The 16,740-nt window shown below is 55.1% G+C and overlaps 1 protein-coding gene across 3 annotated transcripts in view; it reads right to left on the bottom strand.

Moving 5' to 3' along the window:
• Positions 1-276: 276 nt before the first annotated feature.
• Positions 277-16,740, bottom strand: part of VPS37C (VPS37C subunit of ESCRT-I) — a 28,667-nt gene continuing 12,203 nt past the window's right edge. For 2 of the 3 annotated variants that reach the window (XM_060159044.1, XM_060159045.1), the window contains 4 exons: positions 7,265-7,363; positions 4,083-4,254; positions 3,255-3,337; positions 277-2,455 (listed from right to left, as the gene is read on the bottom strand). In XM_060159044.1, coding sequence (XP_060015027.1) covers positions 1,766-2,455; positions 3,255-3,337; positions 4,083-4,254; positions 7,265-7,357 — 1,038 coding nt within the window. In that variant the 5' untranslated portion in view covers positions 7,358-7,363 and the 3' untranslated portion in view covers positions 277-1,765. The remainder of the gene's footprint in view (positions 2,456-3,254; positions 3,338-4,082; positions 4,255-7,264; positions 7,364-16,740) is intronic. The other variant, XM_060159046.1, reaches the window with a different exon arrangement.

Here is a 16,740-nt window from a genome sequence, read left to right as displayed (position 1 = left end):
GAGCTGAAACGACTCTAGGGTGACACCTAGAGGTGCCTGATTGCACCTGTTCCTTAGCCGAAATCATGTATATACTGGCTTCTCCCCCTAACTCCTTGGAGCAGTTTCTCAGAGCTACTGAGAGGTTGTTCCCCAGGCGGTAGTCTGCAGTAAGGTCTCCAAATAAAACTGAAATCCACGAGGCTTACGTTGTGCATTTTTCTTTCAGTTGACAAAATCAATGCCCCCCGCTGGCAGCCACGTCTTCACTTCTCAAATTCACTGGAACCACAACACTTTTAACTCATCAAAGTTTATTATGGCAACTAATTATATAATACAAACATACCAGCGATCGTACATCCAGTTCAGAAGCACTCGAACCAATAGAGTCCCTTAGTGATTTCTCTGTATAAATAACTTATGAGAAGCAAGCACAGCTGGTCAGGGACCGACAGGGCTAATCGAGCATCTCGTCACACGCACCCACTGATGGCACGCAGGCCGGGGAGGGGGGCAGGCACCAGAAGGTCAAGTTTCCTCGTTGGCCCCCAGCACCCCAGGCCCACCAGATGCTGGGTACTTGAGTAGTGGACAATTCAAGGCACATATGACTTCCTAACAGATAGCAGCTCCAGAGTCTGCCCTTGAGACCTGGTTCACACCTGCAGCAACCAAGGTAATGCTTTGCTCATCACACCCCCCCTTTGGTCTACTGTCGTTTTTATTACTGAATGCGCTGAAAATCCCCAACGTGCTGGGGGCTGCATGTGGCTCAGAGTCACAATCCCTGCCCTATACGTTCTGAAGACGAGGGAGATGCAAAGAAACGACTCTGATGCAGTGATGGAGTTTTACAAAGCACCACGTGGGAAGAAACTGTTAGGGTATCTTTTGATGTCTCTCTCAGGAGGGCTTTTGGGGGTGGGGAAGAGTTACATCAGGCAGCCAAAGGAAGGGGATGAAGTGAGGGCTGCTGTGAACGAGACTCAAGGCACTAAGGGAGCAGACGGACGGGGTGGGCCTCAGAAGTCAACCGGAAGCAGGGGACGCCAGACAAGAGAGGTGGCCGGGGAGGTGACTCGGCCCTCCACTCCTAAATGAGCTCCCGAAGTGGCTGCAGTCTCCTGGGCCTCCTCCAGCCAGAGGGTCCGAGGCAGGGCGAGCAAGGGCTGGGGTCCGCCTCCACAATCCCCGGCCGGCTCACTGCACTGGCTCTGCTGCTGTCGTTCAAACCAGCACACAGGACAGGCTCAACTGACATCAGCCTGTCGGAGTTCAATTATGGTTTTGCGTGACTTAAAAATCATTAAGTGTTTTTCCTAACTCTGTTCTCTCTCCCTGATCCAACCCTGCCATGGTGCGTGGGGCAGGCCATCCTTGAATGGACCCAAGACGCACAGAGAGCTGCATCCCTTCGCATGGGTACCTCGGTCGAACGTGCCAAATCCCACAGGAGAGGGAGGGGGTGAGCAGCCCACAGAGAGGACCGAACGCCCTGCCTGGTGAGAACCAGGAAAGCCAAAGGCAGTCACCGAAAGCAGGCGCGCCCCTCCCCCAGGAGGCCAGCAAGCACTGGGGCCGTCCGGCACAGCCGAGCCAGTCACACCGCCCGGGGCCTTGCCAGGCCTGTGTGCTCCCAGCCAGGTCCCTCCAGGCCCCCACGCATGACACAAGTCCACGGGGAGCCAACTCCACTTCCAGTTGACCCTCAAATCTCGGCGGGGGGCGGCCAAAGGTTGTGGTACAGGTGGAAGTAGGGAAGGGCCAAGGGCCAGGACCGCGCCTAATACCCAGGCCAGGCAGGACCCTGAGGCAGTGGAAACCCATAGGGAGGGGCAGGCCCAGGGGGATAGGGCGACTGAAGGGGGCCTGAGGGCTGGGGCTGCGTGGGGTACGGAGGTTTTCCTCCTGTTGAGAGGTAGGGGGGCTGTTGAGGATAACCAGGACCGGGGACCCGGCCCCCCGCCACGGGGTACCCAGGGCCGGAGGCACAAGTGGGGGCCACAGGATAGGCCGGCTGGGGCGGCGTGCTCCTCTGTGGGGACCAGGAGTAGCCCGCGGCAGCCCTGGGTCCTGGCTGGGCTGATGAGTACGGGGGACCCAAAGGCCCGCTGTAGGAAAAAGAGGGCTGGGACATCACAGGGAACGGGGCCGGTGGGAGCGCCCCTTGGGCGGTGGGGCCCACGGGCAAGCCTGGAGAGGGGCTGTAGGGCAACGGGTAGGGAGGGGCCTCCGGAGCCTGCTGATCTTCAGCGACTGGGGGCGTCGCCTGGGGGCCCGGGAGAGATGGGGGAGGCGGGCGGGGAGGAGGGGCGTCCCCAGGCAGCTCCAGGGAGGCCCTGGGCTTCCTCATCACATCCTGGAGCTTCTCCACGCGAACCCGGCGCAGATGGGACAGCATCCTCATGGAGGAGAAGTCCTCCAGAAACGTGTCCAAGGGCACCTCGCCCTCCAGGAACTTCTCAGCCATGGCCTGGAAGACATAAGCTCCAGTGGCAACAGGGGTCTGCCGGGATCGAGGCCACCTGAATACCCCCGGGTCAGAGGTCAGCTGCGGCCCTCCCACCCCAGCCAGGCTCAGGAGCTGCCTGTCTTCTCTGGCCCGCCCCCCGCTTTGGGAATTTCTCTCTATGGCTCTTCTCACTGCTGATATATTATATAAGCGTGTGTTTATTTATTCTGTCTCCCTCACCAGGACATCAGCCCCCAGAGGGCGGGGACCACCTGTCATGGCCACCGCCGTCCCCACCCCGGCATCGTGCCAGGCTCACAGCAGCTGCTACACGGTGTGTCGACTGGCCACATGGACACTGGCCCCTGGTCACTAGCACAGCTCAGCCCAGGGGCTGTGGGACCTGGAAGCATCTTCCACCCAGAGCATGGACATGTGGAGAGAGCCAGTCTGCCCACAGAGAGTGAAGAGAGGCCCAGAGGGAAGCAGAAGGGAGAGACCCGGCAGCCCCAGGAGTGGGGAGGGGCTGGGGGCCTGGCTTCAGCCCTGGAGGGCTCCTACTGCACTGCCCTCCCACCCAGGCCTGCCAGCTGCCCCGCAGCTGTGCTATCTGTCGCCCATTTCTGCTTCAGCCAGTGATGTTGGGTTCCTGTTCTCTGCACCCAAAAGGGCCTCCACTGGGACTCCGGTGGAGGGGCCATGCACCGCTGCCGTGACTAAAGCCCTGGCCCCACGCCCTGCGGACACTGGTGCTCAGGACGAGGGCTCCTGCTGCAGGGGCAACTGTTCAAGGAAGAGGGGGTGTCAACGGCCAGCTCACCTCAGACTCTTCTTCAATCTTCATGCTTTCTACCTGCAGAAGGTCCAGCAAGGCCCCTAGCTGCAGTGCTGAAGAAAATTTCTCTGGAAGGAAGGGCAGAAAGGTTGACATTTCAAAAGTGCCTCTGGATTCCATGGTGGCGGCCAAGGTTTCTGCAAGGCTCTCTGAGGGTCCTGTGTGCTGGGGGCCCAGCCAACGCCCTGGGGTCCGCAGCAGAGCCACTTTCAGTCGGTTCCCTTCCTGAGCAGAGAGGAGCTCAGCTGAGCCCCTCCACGCCAGCCCAGGAAGCAAGAGACCTCAGGCTTTGGAGCCCACCCCCCCCACCCCCCAATCCTGTTCTTCCTCTCAGGGAGTTACTTCATCTGCCTGAGCGTGAAGTCCCCCACCTTCAGGAACAGGACAGCCCCTCACCTTCACAGACAGCAGGTTGGGACACAGAGAGCCCAGACCAGCTCCACAAATCACCAGAGCGGGGCTGGCTGAGTGGCCAGCAGCAGCCCAGGACGCATGCTCTCTGGATTCAAATCCCAACTCCGCCTCTACGTAGCTGTGGAGCCCTGGCCACGTTCCTGCATCTCCCTGAGCCTCACTCCTCTCATCTATGACACGAGAATGATGACAGTACCTACCCTCAGATGGCTGTTAAAGCACTTAGCCAGGGCTGGGGACATGGTGACCCACAGTGACTGCTGGCCCCTTCCTGTCCTGGGGAGGGAGAGGGACTCTGTCCTTCCACGGGACTCCAGCAGCTGCCCCAGCCCCACCAGGAACGGGGACCCTGAGTGGACAGAGGCACCCCAGCGCACACCCCCGGGGCTGGTCGCTCACCCAGCTTTGTCCTCTGCTCCTGGCACCGCTCCACCAGCTTCCGGAGCTCCTGGTACTTGTCCGAGAGGTTCGAGCGGCTGATCTCCAGCGGACCCTGGAACTCCAGGTTCTGCTCGGCCAGGCTCCGGTTGGTGGCCAGTGCCATTTCCCGCTCCAGCTGCAGGTCCTGGACCTACAGAGCAGGACACTTGACCGTGAGACCCGCCACACCACCACTCAGCTCGCAGGGGGCTGGACCTGGGGCTTCCAGGACCCGTCACTCACCATGGCGGGGCCGGGCAACACTCAGCCCCCAACTAGAGTCAGACGGACCCAGGTTCCAACTCTGAGCAAAGCACTCCAAACAGACACCTCACCGAATCCTCAACCCCACAGCCTACGTGGTGGATGCATGCGAAGGGCCACAAGACGAGCGGGAGGAGACTCCCCCGTAGGCTGTGCAGAGCTCCAGGGAGGGGGGCGGAGAAAGTCAGAGCCTTCCTAGGAGGGAAGGGACCAAGTCCCAACCACCTGCCCCCGGGATTCAGAGTCAAGAGACCTCCTCTGAGGTACACTGATGTGGCCCAGACCTGACCACAGGCCAGACATGCAACGAAGCCCCCAAATAAAGTTAGTGTGAGGAGTGAGAACGCCAGGGCCAGCCCGTGACACCGACTCCAGAGGGACCTGTCCCTGCCTCCTCCACAGGTGTGTCCTACAGAGAAGCTGCTTAGATGAGCTAACACAGAGGCCCCCAAGAACCGCAGGGGAGTCCCCAGGAGCAGCTGAGGACTCCCACCGGCACAGGCGACCCGTGGCCCCCGAGGCTCTGATGCCAACCTTTGCACCTGGATGTGCCCCACTGAAAACACGCCCCCAAGCTGAGCAGCACTCTCTCCTCGTCCAGGTCTTTGCTGTCACCAGCCGGTAAGGCGGCAGCCTCGGGAACCCTTCCCAGACCTGCTCTCACCTGAAGCCCTGTCCATTTGTCAGGGGGTCCTCTTTACTGACAGGAGGGCAGAGAGTCAGACCCACACCCCTGAGGGAACGGGGACGCCAGCAGCACCAGTGGCACCAGCACCCACGGCAGGGCTCAGGGCACAGCTTGGCAAGACCAGCTTCCACGCGGGAGCCACTGGGCAGCTTCTCCACCACGGTGGGCACATGGCGAGCCAAGCCTGACTGGCTCGTCCCCAGTCAGACGCAGGAAGGCCATGGGCGTCCTGGAGGAGGGGGCTTCCGGGGGCTGCCATCCTGCCGGTCCCCAGCCACAGGGCCTCGAGTGCTGCGCTCTGTGGTGGGCCTGGAGCCTGCTCACCCACTCCAGACTGGAAAGAGAGACGCCACGGCTACCAGAAGTCATGGGGCCTGACCACGGCCTCTCAGGTCTGCCCTCACTCCTGGGCTGTCTGCCTTGCTGCCACCAATACCCTCTGGAACCACTGAGCAAGCACCCTGACTCAGGGACGCCCGCACTGCGGAGTTCCAGTCTCACTTTCATCAGCCGGGAGAGCTTTTCTTTTCTTATGTGTCTGACACAGAGCGGGGGGCCTGAAGCCCTCTGCTCAGCTGCCCCTTACGGGGCCCCAGATCCTCAGTGGACATGTCCTCTGTATACCTCCACTGCCTTTTCCCTGGATCTTAACCAGTAAATCTATGCCGTGTCATCTTCCCCTAAACCTGGTCCTACCCGTTTCTGCCCCCTTTCCCCAGAGCCTCCCCCAAATCTTTCTCCATTAGGGGTTCCCTAGGAAGCCCCTGATCGCTCAATAAGACAGTTCAAGCACCCCACCAGAAGACCCCGATATTCACACTTTTCCACATGGAGAGAGGTCCCCTACTCTTTTCTCTGAGCAAAGTCCACACCCCAAACTCAAAGAGCTCCCATCTCCCCTCACAATCCCATGGTGACTCAATTACCATCTTATAGCCCGTGCTAGGAACCTAGTCCAAGGGGTTTTGAAAGTCTAGGGAGCTTGCCCTCCTTCATCTTTCCCTTGTCATCAGCAAAAATGGAACCACATTCCAAAGGCCAACCAACGAGCTTGGCATTAGTTGTGTCCGTGCCTCCCAAGCATCGGGGGCGGAGGCGGCAGCGTGCAGAGCCGCGGACAGGCTGGACCGTGGCCACGTCTGGTCACCTGACCTTTCCGACCTCGCAGGGGAGTCACGGGGTCAAGGCGCCGGAAAAGGCGGGGAGAGCCCTTTATAAAGTGTAAAGCTCCGCACGTTCAGAAGGGCTGTTTTATTCCCGTGAGGACCACGATTAGGAGCTGAGACGGTTTGGTGTCTGTTATGATAGGGAAGGGATTAAACAGGAGATGAGCCTAATCCCAGCCCCAGAATGGCTCCTCCTGCAGACGCAGGGCCCGGCCAGGCGGTTGGGGAAAGGCGGTTACAAAACGGTACCAGTGCTTTTAGGACCACCTCCAAATCCAGGCTGGAGCGACAGTGTGGGGGCTCCTGGGGCACGCGGGTCCCGGAAGGCACCAGGTGCCCGAGTTGGCGTGGGGGCCCTGGACTTCCTGGCACTGCGCCCCCGCAACTCCCAGAGGGCCCAGGAACTAGACTGAGACCCCAGGGGCTCCTCTGCCTGGCCAGGGTGAAGGCCACAGAACAGGCAGATAAACTTGGCCCAAACCCCCAACAAGCCAGTGTCCTTAAGAAGGGCCTCAGGGCTGGGACGAATTGGGAGACTGGGACTGACGTATACACACCACTATGTATAAAATAGATAACTAGGGGCTTTCCTGGTGGCGCAGTGGTTGAGAGTCCGCCTGCCGATGCAGGGGACACGGGTTCGTGCCCCGGTCCAGGAAGATCCCACATGCCGTGGAGCGGCTGGGCCCGTGAGCCGTGGCCGCTGAGCCTGCGCGTCCGGAGCCTGTGCTCCGCAATGGGAGAGGCCACAATGGTGAGAGGCCCGCGTACCGCAAAAAAAAAAAAAAAGATAATGAGAACCTACTGTATATCACAGGGAATTCTACTCAATGCTTTGTGGTGACCTAAACGGGAAGGAAATCCAAAAAAGATGGGATATATGTCTATGTATAGCTGATTCACTTTGCTGTATAGCAGAAACTAACACAACATTGTAAAGCATTGTAAAAACTATACTCCAATAAAAATTAATAAAATTAAATTAAAAAAGAAGGGCCTCAGTCCCATCTGCTATCCTTGGCCCCGTGACAGCCCTCCTCTACCTCAGGGAAGTCTTGGGCCAGCCGCTCGATGGCCGCCGGGTCATTCTGCATCTCCTCCAGCTCCTCCAGGGTCTTGTCTTTCAGGGTCTCCATCTTTCCCTGGGAGCACAGAACGACACTGAAGTGAGGAAGGGACTGCTCAGGGGGAAGGGACCCCCAAGCCCATATTCATCGTCTGTCAAAGGACCAACTGGAGTTTCCCAACGATGCCTCCAGTCCACAGGGAGGACCAAGGAGGGTCAGAGTCCAGCCCCCCAACCACCCCCGTCCCCAGGGAGACCGAGAAGCTGCTCCTCCACCCAGACCATGAACAGCAGGCTACACGGAGGCACTGGGCAATCAGAGGCAAAACCATGATTCCCGGCAGTGCCAGATGAAGCTCCCCAAGGAGCAGACAGGAGAGGCAGGAGGAGGGAGGCTGACAGCCAGGGGCAGAGACTAAACTTGGCCCAAGGCCGCCTGTGAGCCCTGAGGCCAGCACACACTCTGGGAGGTGTCCACTCCTGCCTGAACCCTAAATACACCCACCCTCCACATGGGGGCTTTGCTGGCTTTAACATCACAGGCTCAGGAGCCTCCCTGCCGGTTATGTTTAGCGTGCACCAACCACCTTGGGTTTCCCTCAAGCATTCTCTGCAACAGCCATCCACTCCACGTGCCACAAAAACAGACTGTCAGAACTTCCCTGGTGGCGCAGTGGTTAAGAATCCGCCTGCCAACGCAGGGGACACGGGTTCGAACCCTGGTCCGGGAAGATCCCACATGCCGCGAAGCAACTAAGCCCGCGCACCACAACTACTGAGCCTGCGCACCTAGAGCCCGTGCTCCGCGACAAGAGAAGCCACGGCAATGAGAAGCCCATGCACCACAACAAAGAGTAGCCCCCGCTCGCCACAACTAGAGAAAGGCCCGCGTGCAGCAATGAAGACCCAATGCAGCCAAAAATAAATAAATAAATTTATTTTTAAAAAACCAGACTGTCACATGCGTGCCCTTGTCAGAGAAGGACAAAAAAATCACCACCAAGTTGGCCCTACAGCCACCAGAAGGAAAAGAAATCGACCGACCTGAATGGGACGCCTGCTTTGACAGAAGACCTGGTTTCAGCGGTCCTCTCCCTGTCGCTCTGCCCAGAGGAACATCGATTGATGTCTGTGTGACACAGCGGTCACAAGTAGGCCCCAGGATGGAGCCCCAGCGAGAAGAGGAAGCACCAGGACTCCCTTCCCTTCTACTGACAGGATCTTCTCCTTTCATGCTTTTATCTTTTCTAGATGTGTGTCTTATAGTCCTCATTTCTCATCACAGAGGCTCTGTCAATTTTCCGAAGATGCCAACACTACAGAAACCCAGAGCCCCCACCCCTGGCGCCAGGGCTCAGCGGGAGTGACGACTGGGCCGAGGGGCCACCGTGGAATCGAGGCCCAGGGTTATGACTGTGCAGCCAGTGGTGAGCTCCAGGCCTGCTTCCTCGTCTGGACTAGTAAGGGAAGGCATCTCCCAGGGCGGCAGAAAGATAAAGGAGAAACCAATAAACAGAGACCACACGACCCCATTTGTCAGGAAGGTTCGGGTTTACCCCTCATGTCCCGGTGTAGCTATAAAAGGTGCCCCTTTTCACGCTCAAAAGAATCCCAGGACTTCCCTGGTGGTCCAGTGGTTAAGACTCCTCGCTTCCACTGCTGGGGGTGTGAGTTCAATCTCTGGTTGGGGTACAAAGATCCCACCTACTGCACGGCATGGCCAAAAAAAATAAAATAAAAAGTGTCCCGGTTTAGACAACAAATTCCATGGTCACCCTACTGATAAAGAGCTACCCAAACAGGGTCACCCCCACTTTCTTTTACCTACTGAGGGCTGAATGTCGCCCCCCAACCTCCAAGACAAGGAATGCCAAGCTTCGATGGGCACCTAAACCTGGGGGGACACTTGCTGAGAATGCAGGTGCCCCAGCCCCACCCTCAGAGCCCTGTGTCGTAGGCCAGAGTTGGGCCCAGAAATCCAGAAGCTCTCCCAGAGACGCCGATGCAGCTGATCCGGGGTCAGATTCTGAGAAAGACGACAGCTCGTTGCTTGTCGTGTGACACGGAGGCCACTGGTTACTGAGCATCGCAGCGTGAGTTTTACACGCGCTGTCTCTCCTACTCCTGCGAGGGGGCAGCACCGTCCCACTGGCAGGTGGGGATCAGAAAGGTTACAAATGGCAGAGTCAAAATTCTGCACTCTGTCTACACCTCACTCTGCTGCTCCCAAAACCCTTGGGCTAAAGGTTGGGTCAGAGGCACGGCAGACTGCAGGGGCCTGGGGAAGGAGCAGAAATGGGGAGGCCCACCCTATTACACTGCAAACCCAGTGAGTCCACCACGAGTTGGACACACAGGAGGAACGGAGAAACATTCTGAAGACCTGGAACATCAGGGGCCTGGACTCGATCAGACTCACCTCATCTGAGTCCTGGGCCCTGCCACTTGCCATTGTGGGGCCCTGCACGGTGGACCCACCCTGAGCCTCAGCCTCCTCATCTGTAAAATGGGTTCGTGCCACAGTCGACACAGGCAAAGCTCTGGCCAGCGTGAGGCCTGGCCTAGAACAATGCTGGCAAAAGGATCCAACACCACAGAAGTCACTGATTTGTTACTGAGGCCTCCAACACAGTCCAAACTTGCTGGGCCTCATCGGCACCCATCCTGGCTCCACCCAGAGCGGGATCTGCCACAGAAGGGTGTCTGCTCCTTCCCACAGTCAGGGCTGAGCACAGAGACACCCCTGGACTGAGGATGGAAGCTCCAGGGTGGGCAGCTGGCTGGCCGCACACAAACGGCACCGTCAGTAGTGCCATCCGCGAGGGCCCCGGGAGGTCCAGACGTGCCCACCACACACCCAGTGGGAGAGCCCCACATAGAGCCGCAGTTCCCCAGGACTGGCCCCAACTCTCCCCAACCATTTAGCACATCCACGCTGGATGAGACCACCTTTAAGGCAGCGCAACCTCAAGAGCCAAAGGCACACCTTTTGGTCTCAGGACACCTGTCACTCCTAACATTACGGAGGACCCCAAAGAGTTTTCATTTCTGTGGATTTTAGCTATTGATATATGTATCGAAATTAAAAGTGAGAGATTTTTAAAACACAGTATGAAAGCACACACACCAGCCATCAGAAGGATGTCGCGTCGTGAACCCTCTGAAAACTCCCCTTGTACTCATTTGAGAAAGAGAGTAAAAAGGAAAATAACGTCTTAGGTTGTGGAAACTGTTCTGACCTCATAGGTGGCCAGACAGGGTCTCAGAGATACACCCCCAGGGGTCCCTGGAACACACTTTGAGAACCACTGGCCTAGATGTTAGGAGAATGGACTCTGGAGCCAGACTGCCTGGATTTGAAGCCTGGTTCCGCCACTTACTAGGTGTGTTATTTAATCTGTTTGTGCCTCAGTTTCTCCACCTGTAAAACGGCAGTACCTGGAACGCAGTGAGCACTACGTAGGTCTTTGCCATTACCAGGACGCTCAAACCCACGTTACACAGTGAGTCTCGCTATTATCCAACCTCACAGATGAGGCCCTGAGAGGTGCCCAAGGTCACCAGGTCAGGAATTGGCAGTGCCTTAACTAGTCCAGGAAGCTTCTCAGCTTCCTTCCTTGCTTCCTTTCTTTCCAGTTTTATTGAGATATGATTGACACACAGCACTGTATGAGTTTAAGGTGTACAGCATAATGATTTGACTTACATACATCATGAAATGACCATCCATCACCTCCTACAGATATAAAATTTTAAAAAGAGGAAAAAAATTTTTGTGTGTGATGAGAACTCTTAGGATTTTCTCTCAACAACTTTCATATATAACATACAGTGCTAATTATACTTATGTTGCCTCTATTATAAATTACATTTTTATAAGTGAAAATCTATAAAATTGTTATAAATTATATTTATCATGATCTATTTATCATCCCTAGTACTTACTTATCTTACAATGGGAAGTCTGTGCTTTGTGTCTGCCTTCATTCAATTCCCCCTCCCCCACCCCCTGCCTCTAGTAACCAAGAATCTCTTTTTCTATGAGTTTATTTGTATGTTTGTTTGTTTTTGAATATAACTGACCTACAACACTGTTAGTCCTATTACACAACATAGTAATTCATTTCCGTGCATTTCAAAAAGATCAACAGGGTAAGTCTAGTTACACTCAGTCACCATACAAAGATATTACTTAGTTATTGACTATATTCCCCACACTGTACATCTGATACTCGTTGACTCATTTATTTTGCAACTGCAAGTCTGTACCTCTTAGTCTCCCTCACCTATTTCTCTCCTCCCCGCAACACACCCTCACCTCTGGTAACCACCTGTTTGTCCTCCGTATCTATGTCTCTGTTTCTGTTTTGCTATGCCTGTTCATTTGTTTTTTAGCTTCCACACATAAGTGAAATCATACAGTACTTGTCTTTCTCTGCCTGACTTATTTCACTCCGCATAATAATTTAACTAATTTAATTTTTAATGAAGTTTTCTTTTTTACTGAGCTACCTGTGTCCAGCTAGCTTAGCATCTGTCGTCCTCTTGCCCCTTCCTCTCTGAGGGCACTCAGGCGGGTGTAGCCTCATCTGACAGAGGAAAAGCAGAGACCCCGGAGAGGAAGGGATTTGTCAACGAGTCCCTGCGAGGCAGGATGAGAATCGGGGGCTCAATCCCCCTGTGCCATTTCTACCAAGTCTCCGCCAGGACCCCACATGCACTACCGTTCAGATGCCTACGGCCTGACATTGAGCGCCACCACGTGAGGCCACCACAGTGTCCAGACTGACCAGCAGAACGTGGGGGCTACGGTCTGGAGAGGACAGCCCAAGCTCTGCCCCCTGCACAGGGAGATCCACACGACAAGCACACCCGCCACGTCAGGCTTCGAGCAGACCAGGAGAGCCGCGCTGCACGCTGGCCGTGGCAGGGAGAGGCCGAGGCAGGGAGAGGCCGAGGGGGTCTACGCTGGGCCTCTCAGCCCAGAAGGCCCAGGGAGCTCATCTGACTGCACAGGAGGTGCTGACGTAGGACCCACCCTGCAGCCCCGAGGGGCCTGGCTTCCCAGACGGGCTTGCCTTCACAAGCCACTTCCCCCCCGCCCCCGCAAAAGGGAAATGTTCTGATTAAAGTCACCAAAAAAAAATCTTCATAAAACTTTCAAGTATTTTACAACACACTGAATTGTTGTACTAATGGGGCTGACCAAAGGGTAGTACTGATGCCTCTATGTGTCCCATGTGCACGTCCATCCTTCTTGAACTTGTAGTGCATGTGGGCGTCCGCAGGTGAGTCTGAGAAGACAAAGCCGCCCAGCCTTCCCCCTGGGCCTGAGAGTCCCAGGTCACACAAAGTCCCTGATGTTGCTGAAACCTGTGTGAGGCTGCTGCTTCCACAAGGACAGGAGCAGAGGCAAGGATGTAACTCATCAAAGTCTGGTAATAAGTCACTGTAGATATTTAGCAAGAAAGGAGACTTTCCTGTGTTCAATAAAGAATGGTGGCCAATCAAGAAATAAATAAGCAAGGGAGCACCCCAGGTGATTCCAGGGTGTCCTGAAGTGTGTGACCCCCTGTACCACTACACACGGCCCCCTGAGATGCCTTCCCCTCCAACCACCGGCCCAAATGATAACGTTCCTTTGCCAGCTGAAGCCCCACACCTGGTTCTGTTTGATGGCTTTAAACTTCTCGTGGTGGGACTTCCCTGGTGGTCCAGTGGTTAAGAATCGGTCTTGCAATGCAGGGGATGACAGTTTGATCCCTGGTCCGGAAACTAAGATCCCACATGCGGCGGGGCAACTAAGCCCGTGCACCACAATGAAAGATCCCACGAGCCGCAACGAAGACCCGACACAGCCAAAAAATAAATAAATACATAAATTTTTTTTTTAAAAAAAGGAAGAAAAGAAACAAACTGTTGCTTAGAAAAAAATAAACTCCTCGCAGCAAAAATCCCTGAAACATCTATCTACCTGGTGATCTGGACAATCATGTGTCTTTTAGACAGCAAGAACTCACCCCAAAAGGGCAAGGAATGAAACCCACAGCTCCCCTAATTAGACCACGATCTCCCTGGATCAGGCCCCCTGGCCAGGGAAGAGGATTCCATTCTGCTGGTATGCGCCAAAGCCTTGAACCTGGCATTCCTCACCCTTCGGGGATGACTATCTCTGCCATTCCCTGATTGGGAAAGAGCGCTACTCTCAAATACAGAAAGAAGAAAGACCATCTCAGCCCTGTGGTCATAAAAAGCCTCTCTCCTGTGTCAATTCCCTTTCATTGCAGACTTCAAAGCAGGCCATGCATGTTTGAAATGCCTCAAGAACTTCAGGTATGAAATACCTTCATTTCATGCAGGTCATTAGAATGAACTCTCGAGGCCAGCCTGCATATTCCGAAGTCCTCGATACTACTGGAAGCGGACCTCTTTCCATATAGCGAGTTTTCAGGTGAAATGTACTCGGCCATAGTGGGCTGTGGGCTGTAGTGCTTTTCTTCTTATTCCACCTTTTCTGGTTTCTAACTCAACATCCCTCTCAATTCTACGATGCCCATTTCACAGTTGGTGAAATTAAGGTAGAGTGGCATGTAACTTGCCTATGGAGACAAGAGAGGGAACACCAGAGCTAGGAGCCCTGACCTGGCCACTGCTCCTTCCACCAGGCTCTGCCCACCCAGCCACCTCCACTCACACCGCTCCACGAGAGGCTGCTGGCATGGGGAAGAGCCACCCGTCCCCATTTCTTCTGGAATAGGTGTGCTCAGGATCCCGCACCCAAATGGGCCCCACTCAATTTTCCTTACTTGTCAAATGGGACCCTGATGGTCCCACAGCTCAAAGCCCTCTTTGCAAACTCTCCCATTAATTTATATAAACAGCCTAGTAAGTAAAGTGAACACAGGGCATAATCACCTCTACTTCAGCGATGAAATGAAAGCCAGAGAGAAGCAGTAAGGGTATTGCCCAAGGTCCTATAAACGGCTGTATTGCCCAAGGTCCTACAAACTGCTGGCATCGAACGACCGGAGGCCAGCGTCCCTTCCCATCTCCGGTATTTTGATTTCACAAACGACACAGGGGAGCGATGAGGGTAGAATTTAGTTATAAGGTCATCCAAGATGCAGAGATTACAAACCCGTGCAAGTCACGGATCGCCTGGGCCCTCCTCGGCGCCTGCCTCCCGGGTGGAGGTGGCTCACATCTGTGCCCACTGACAACATCTCAGGCCCGAGCAGCGGGCAAGTTCCATCTTACAAGATTTATCACAGCACTGTCCACCCCTGGACGTTACCGGTGCCTTTCTTTCAGAAGTTCACAGACATCACCTGATCCTGCGTCACCCAAGGATGAGGCCCGAGGCTGAGAGCAACAAGCACTTCTCATAATTTGAAAAACAGGTTGGGGGGCTGGGGGCGGTGAGAACAGGACAATATTCTGCCCAAGGCCCATAAAGGAGGTGCCCCCAAAGTCTGGGCATCTGTTGCCGTCAGTGTTCTGCTTCTGGATCATCCAAGGTGGCAGAAAAAATCCAAACCACAGCTTCTAAAAGTGGCCACGACCACCAGGGATGCCACCAAGTATAAAGAACTGGGGGGTTACTGCGAAGCTATTTAGGGATGCAGAGTCCATACACTTTTGTTTCTGGAGGCCTGACAAGTCCAACGACCTCAGCCCTGGGCACTCAGGCCCTGAGCTAGACCCCCTCCCAGTTACCACGGTGCCCAGGAGGATGATGGGTACTTCTCGGGTGGTACCCGAGGTCTGCCCCAGGGGAGAAGAGTTGAAGTGAGGAGAGGCAAGCCCCTTGAAGGCAAGGAGAATTCTCGTTCACCTTTGTATTTCCAGGGCCCGGCAGAGGCCGGCACATAGACAGCGCAGGGTAATGCTTGCAGAAAAACAGCCAGAGGCAGGGAGAGAACGAGGCAGTCAGCTGGTGGGCAAGACACAGGGACTTGAGGACGGGGCTGCTTCTACTGTTTCAGCCTTCATTCATTTCTTCCTGCTTCACTGAATAAACATTTAATGAGCAATTACTATAAACCAAGAACAGGACAAGGCCCCAGATAAAGGGAGGAAGGATAAACAGGAGCAGAGGGATGGAAATAAATATTTACTGACTTCTGACTGTGTGCCAGACGCAGCCTTATGTAAAAACTGATGCTAGCTCTCTAGGGACTCAGTTTGGTTTCAAAAACTGAAACACTTCACAACAAATCACGGTGAATCCAGGCGAGAGCAGAGTGAGAAGTGGGGAGGGGGTCAGCTCTGAGGGCTGGGGGCGTGAGAAGCCCACAGGTCCTCATCGCTGGAGCCATTTGTGCTGGGACAGGAATCAGAAGGTCGGGGGCAGGTGACAGCCGGGCCGTCGTGGGAGCTACTGCAGATGCTCAAGGCCGGAGACGGGGTGAGGACAGCTGAGAAGGGGAGGCAGCTGCACGGCATGCACAGGGATCGAGACGACAGCTCTTTGCGGGGCGACACCACCCACTCTAAGGAGATGAGACCGGGACGAGGTGGGAAACGAGCAGGTGTTAATCTGCGTTCCCTCCACCAAGAAGAGAAAATGCATCACCGTTTCCTAACAACCCCTGGGAAAAAACTTGCTTTTCTTTTTTTTTATTTATTAATTTTTACTGGCGTATAGTTGCTTTACAATGTTGTTAGTTTCTGCTGTACAGCAAAGCGAATCAGTTATACGTAGACACATATCCCCTCTTTTTGAGATTTCCTTCCCATTTCTTTTCCTTTTCTTTCCTTCTTTCTTTCCTTCTTTCTCTTCTTCTTTCTTTTTTCCTTCCTTCCTTCCTACCGTTCTTTTGTCTCCTCTGCAGCTTTCACCTCCACAGAGGTCACAAACCCAGATGCCCACACAGGCCAGGCAGGCATGTCAGACACCGTGTCTCCTGAAAGCACGGGCACCTCCTGCAGGTAGGAGGGGGTGTCCAGCGTTGCCAGACCTGCCGGGTCTCCAAGGGAGGCTAGAAATCCAGATCACTGCGACATCACCCCACCTTTAAATTTCAGTCACCAATTCAAAGTTGTAACAAACACAGGGTGGGCTGTGGTTTGTCACCTGAAATCAACACCATACCCTCCATGAGAGACACAGGCGAGGAGGAGAGATTCTACAGGAGGGGTGGGGGGAGGGGAAGGGGGAGGTGACAGACATTTCTCAGGTGTCCTGGAGCCCACCTTCTGTCACAGAGCACTGTGCGGGGCCTGACATAGCTAGAGCAGCGCCAGCCAGAACCAAGGAGGCAGCTTCCAGGTGCAGCCCCTGGGCCTTGGGAAGCCACACGCCGCTGGGAGGGGACGCGAAGTCTCCAGCCACCGGCCCCTGCTGCTTGCGTCTCTTGGCCTCGACTTCTTTCCACTACCCTATCTTGACGAAATCGAGCTCCACATACCTCGGACACGGCGAACACGATCTAGTGGAAGATAGTGAGGCCC

This window comes from Lagenorhynchus albirostris, chromosome 9 (genome assembly GCF_949774975.1).
Source record: "Lagenorhynchus albirostris chromosome 9, mLagAlb1.1, whole genome shotgun sequence".
NCBI classification, from domain to species: Eukaryota; Metazoa; Chordata; class Mammalia; order Artiodactyla; family Delphinidae; genus Lagenorhynchus; species Lagenorhynchus albirostris.
Note: the sequence above shows the minus strand (reverse complement) of the source record. Positions and strands in the feature narration are given on the sequence as shown.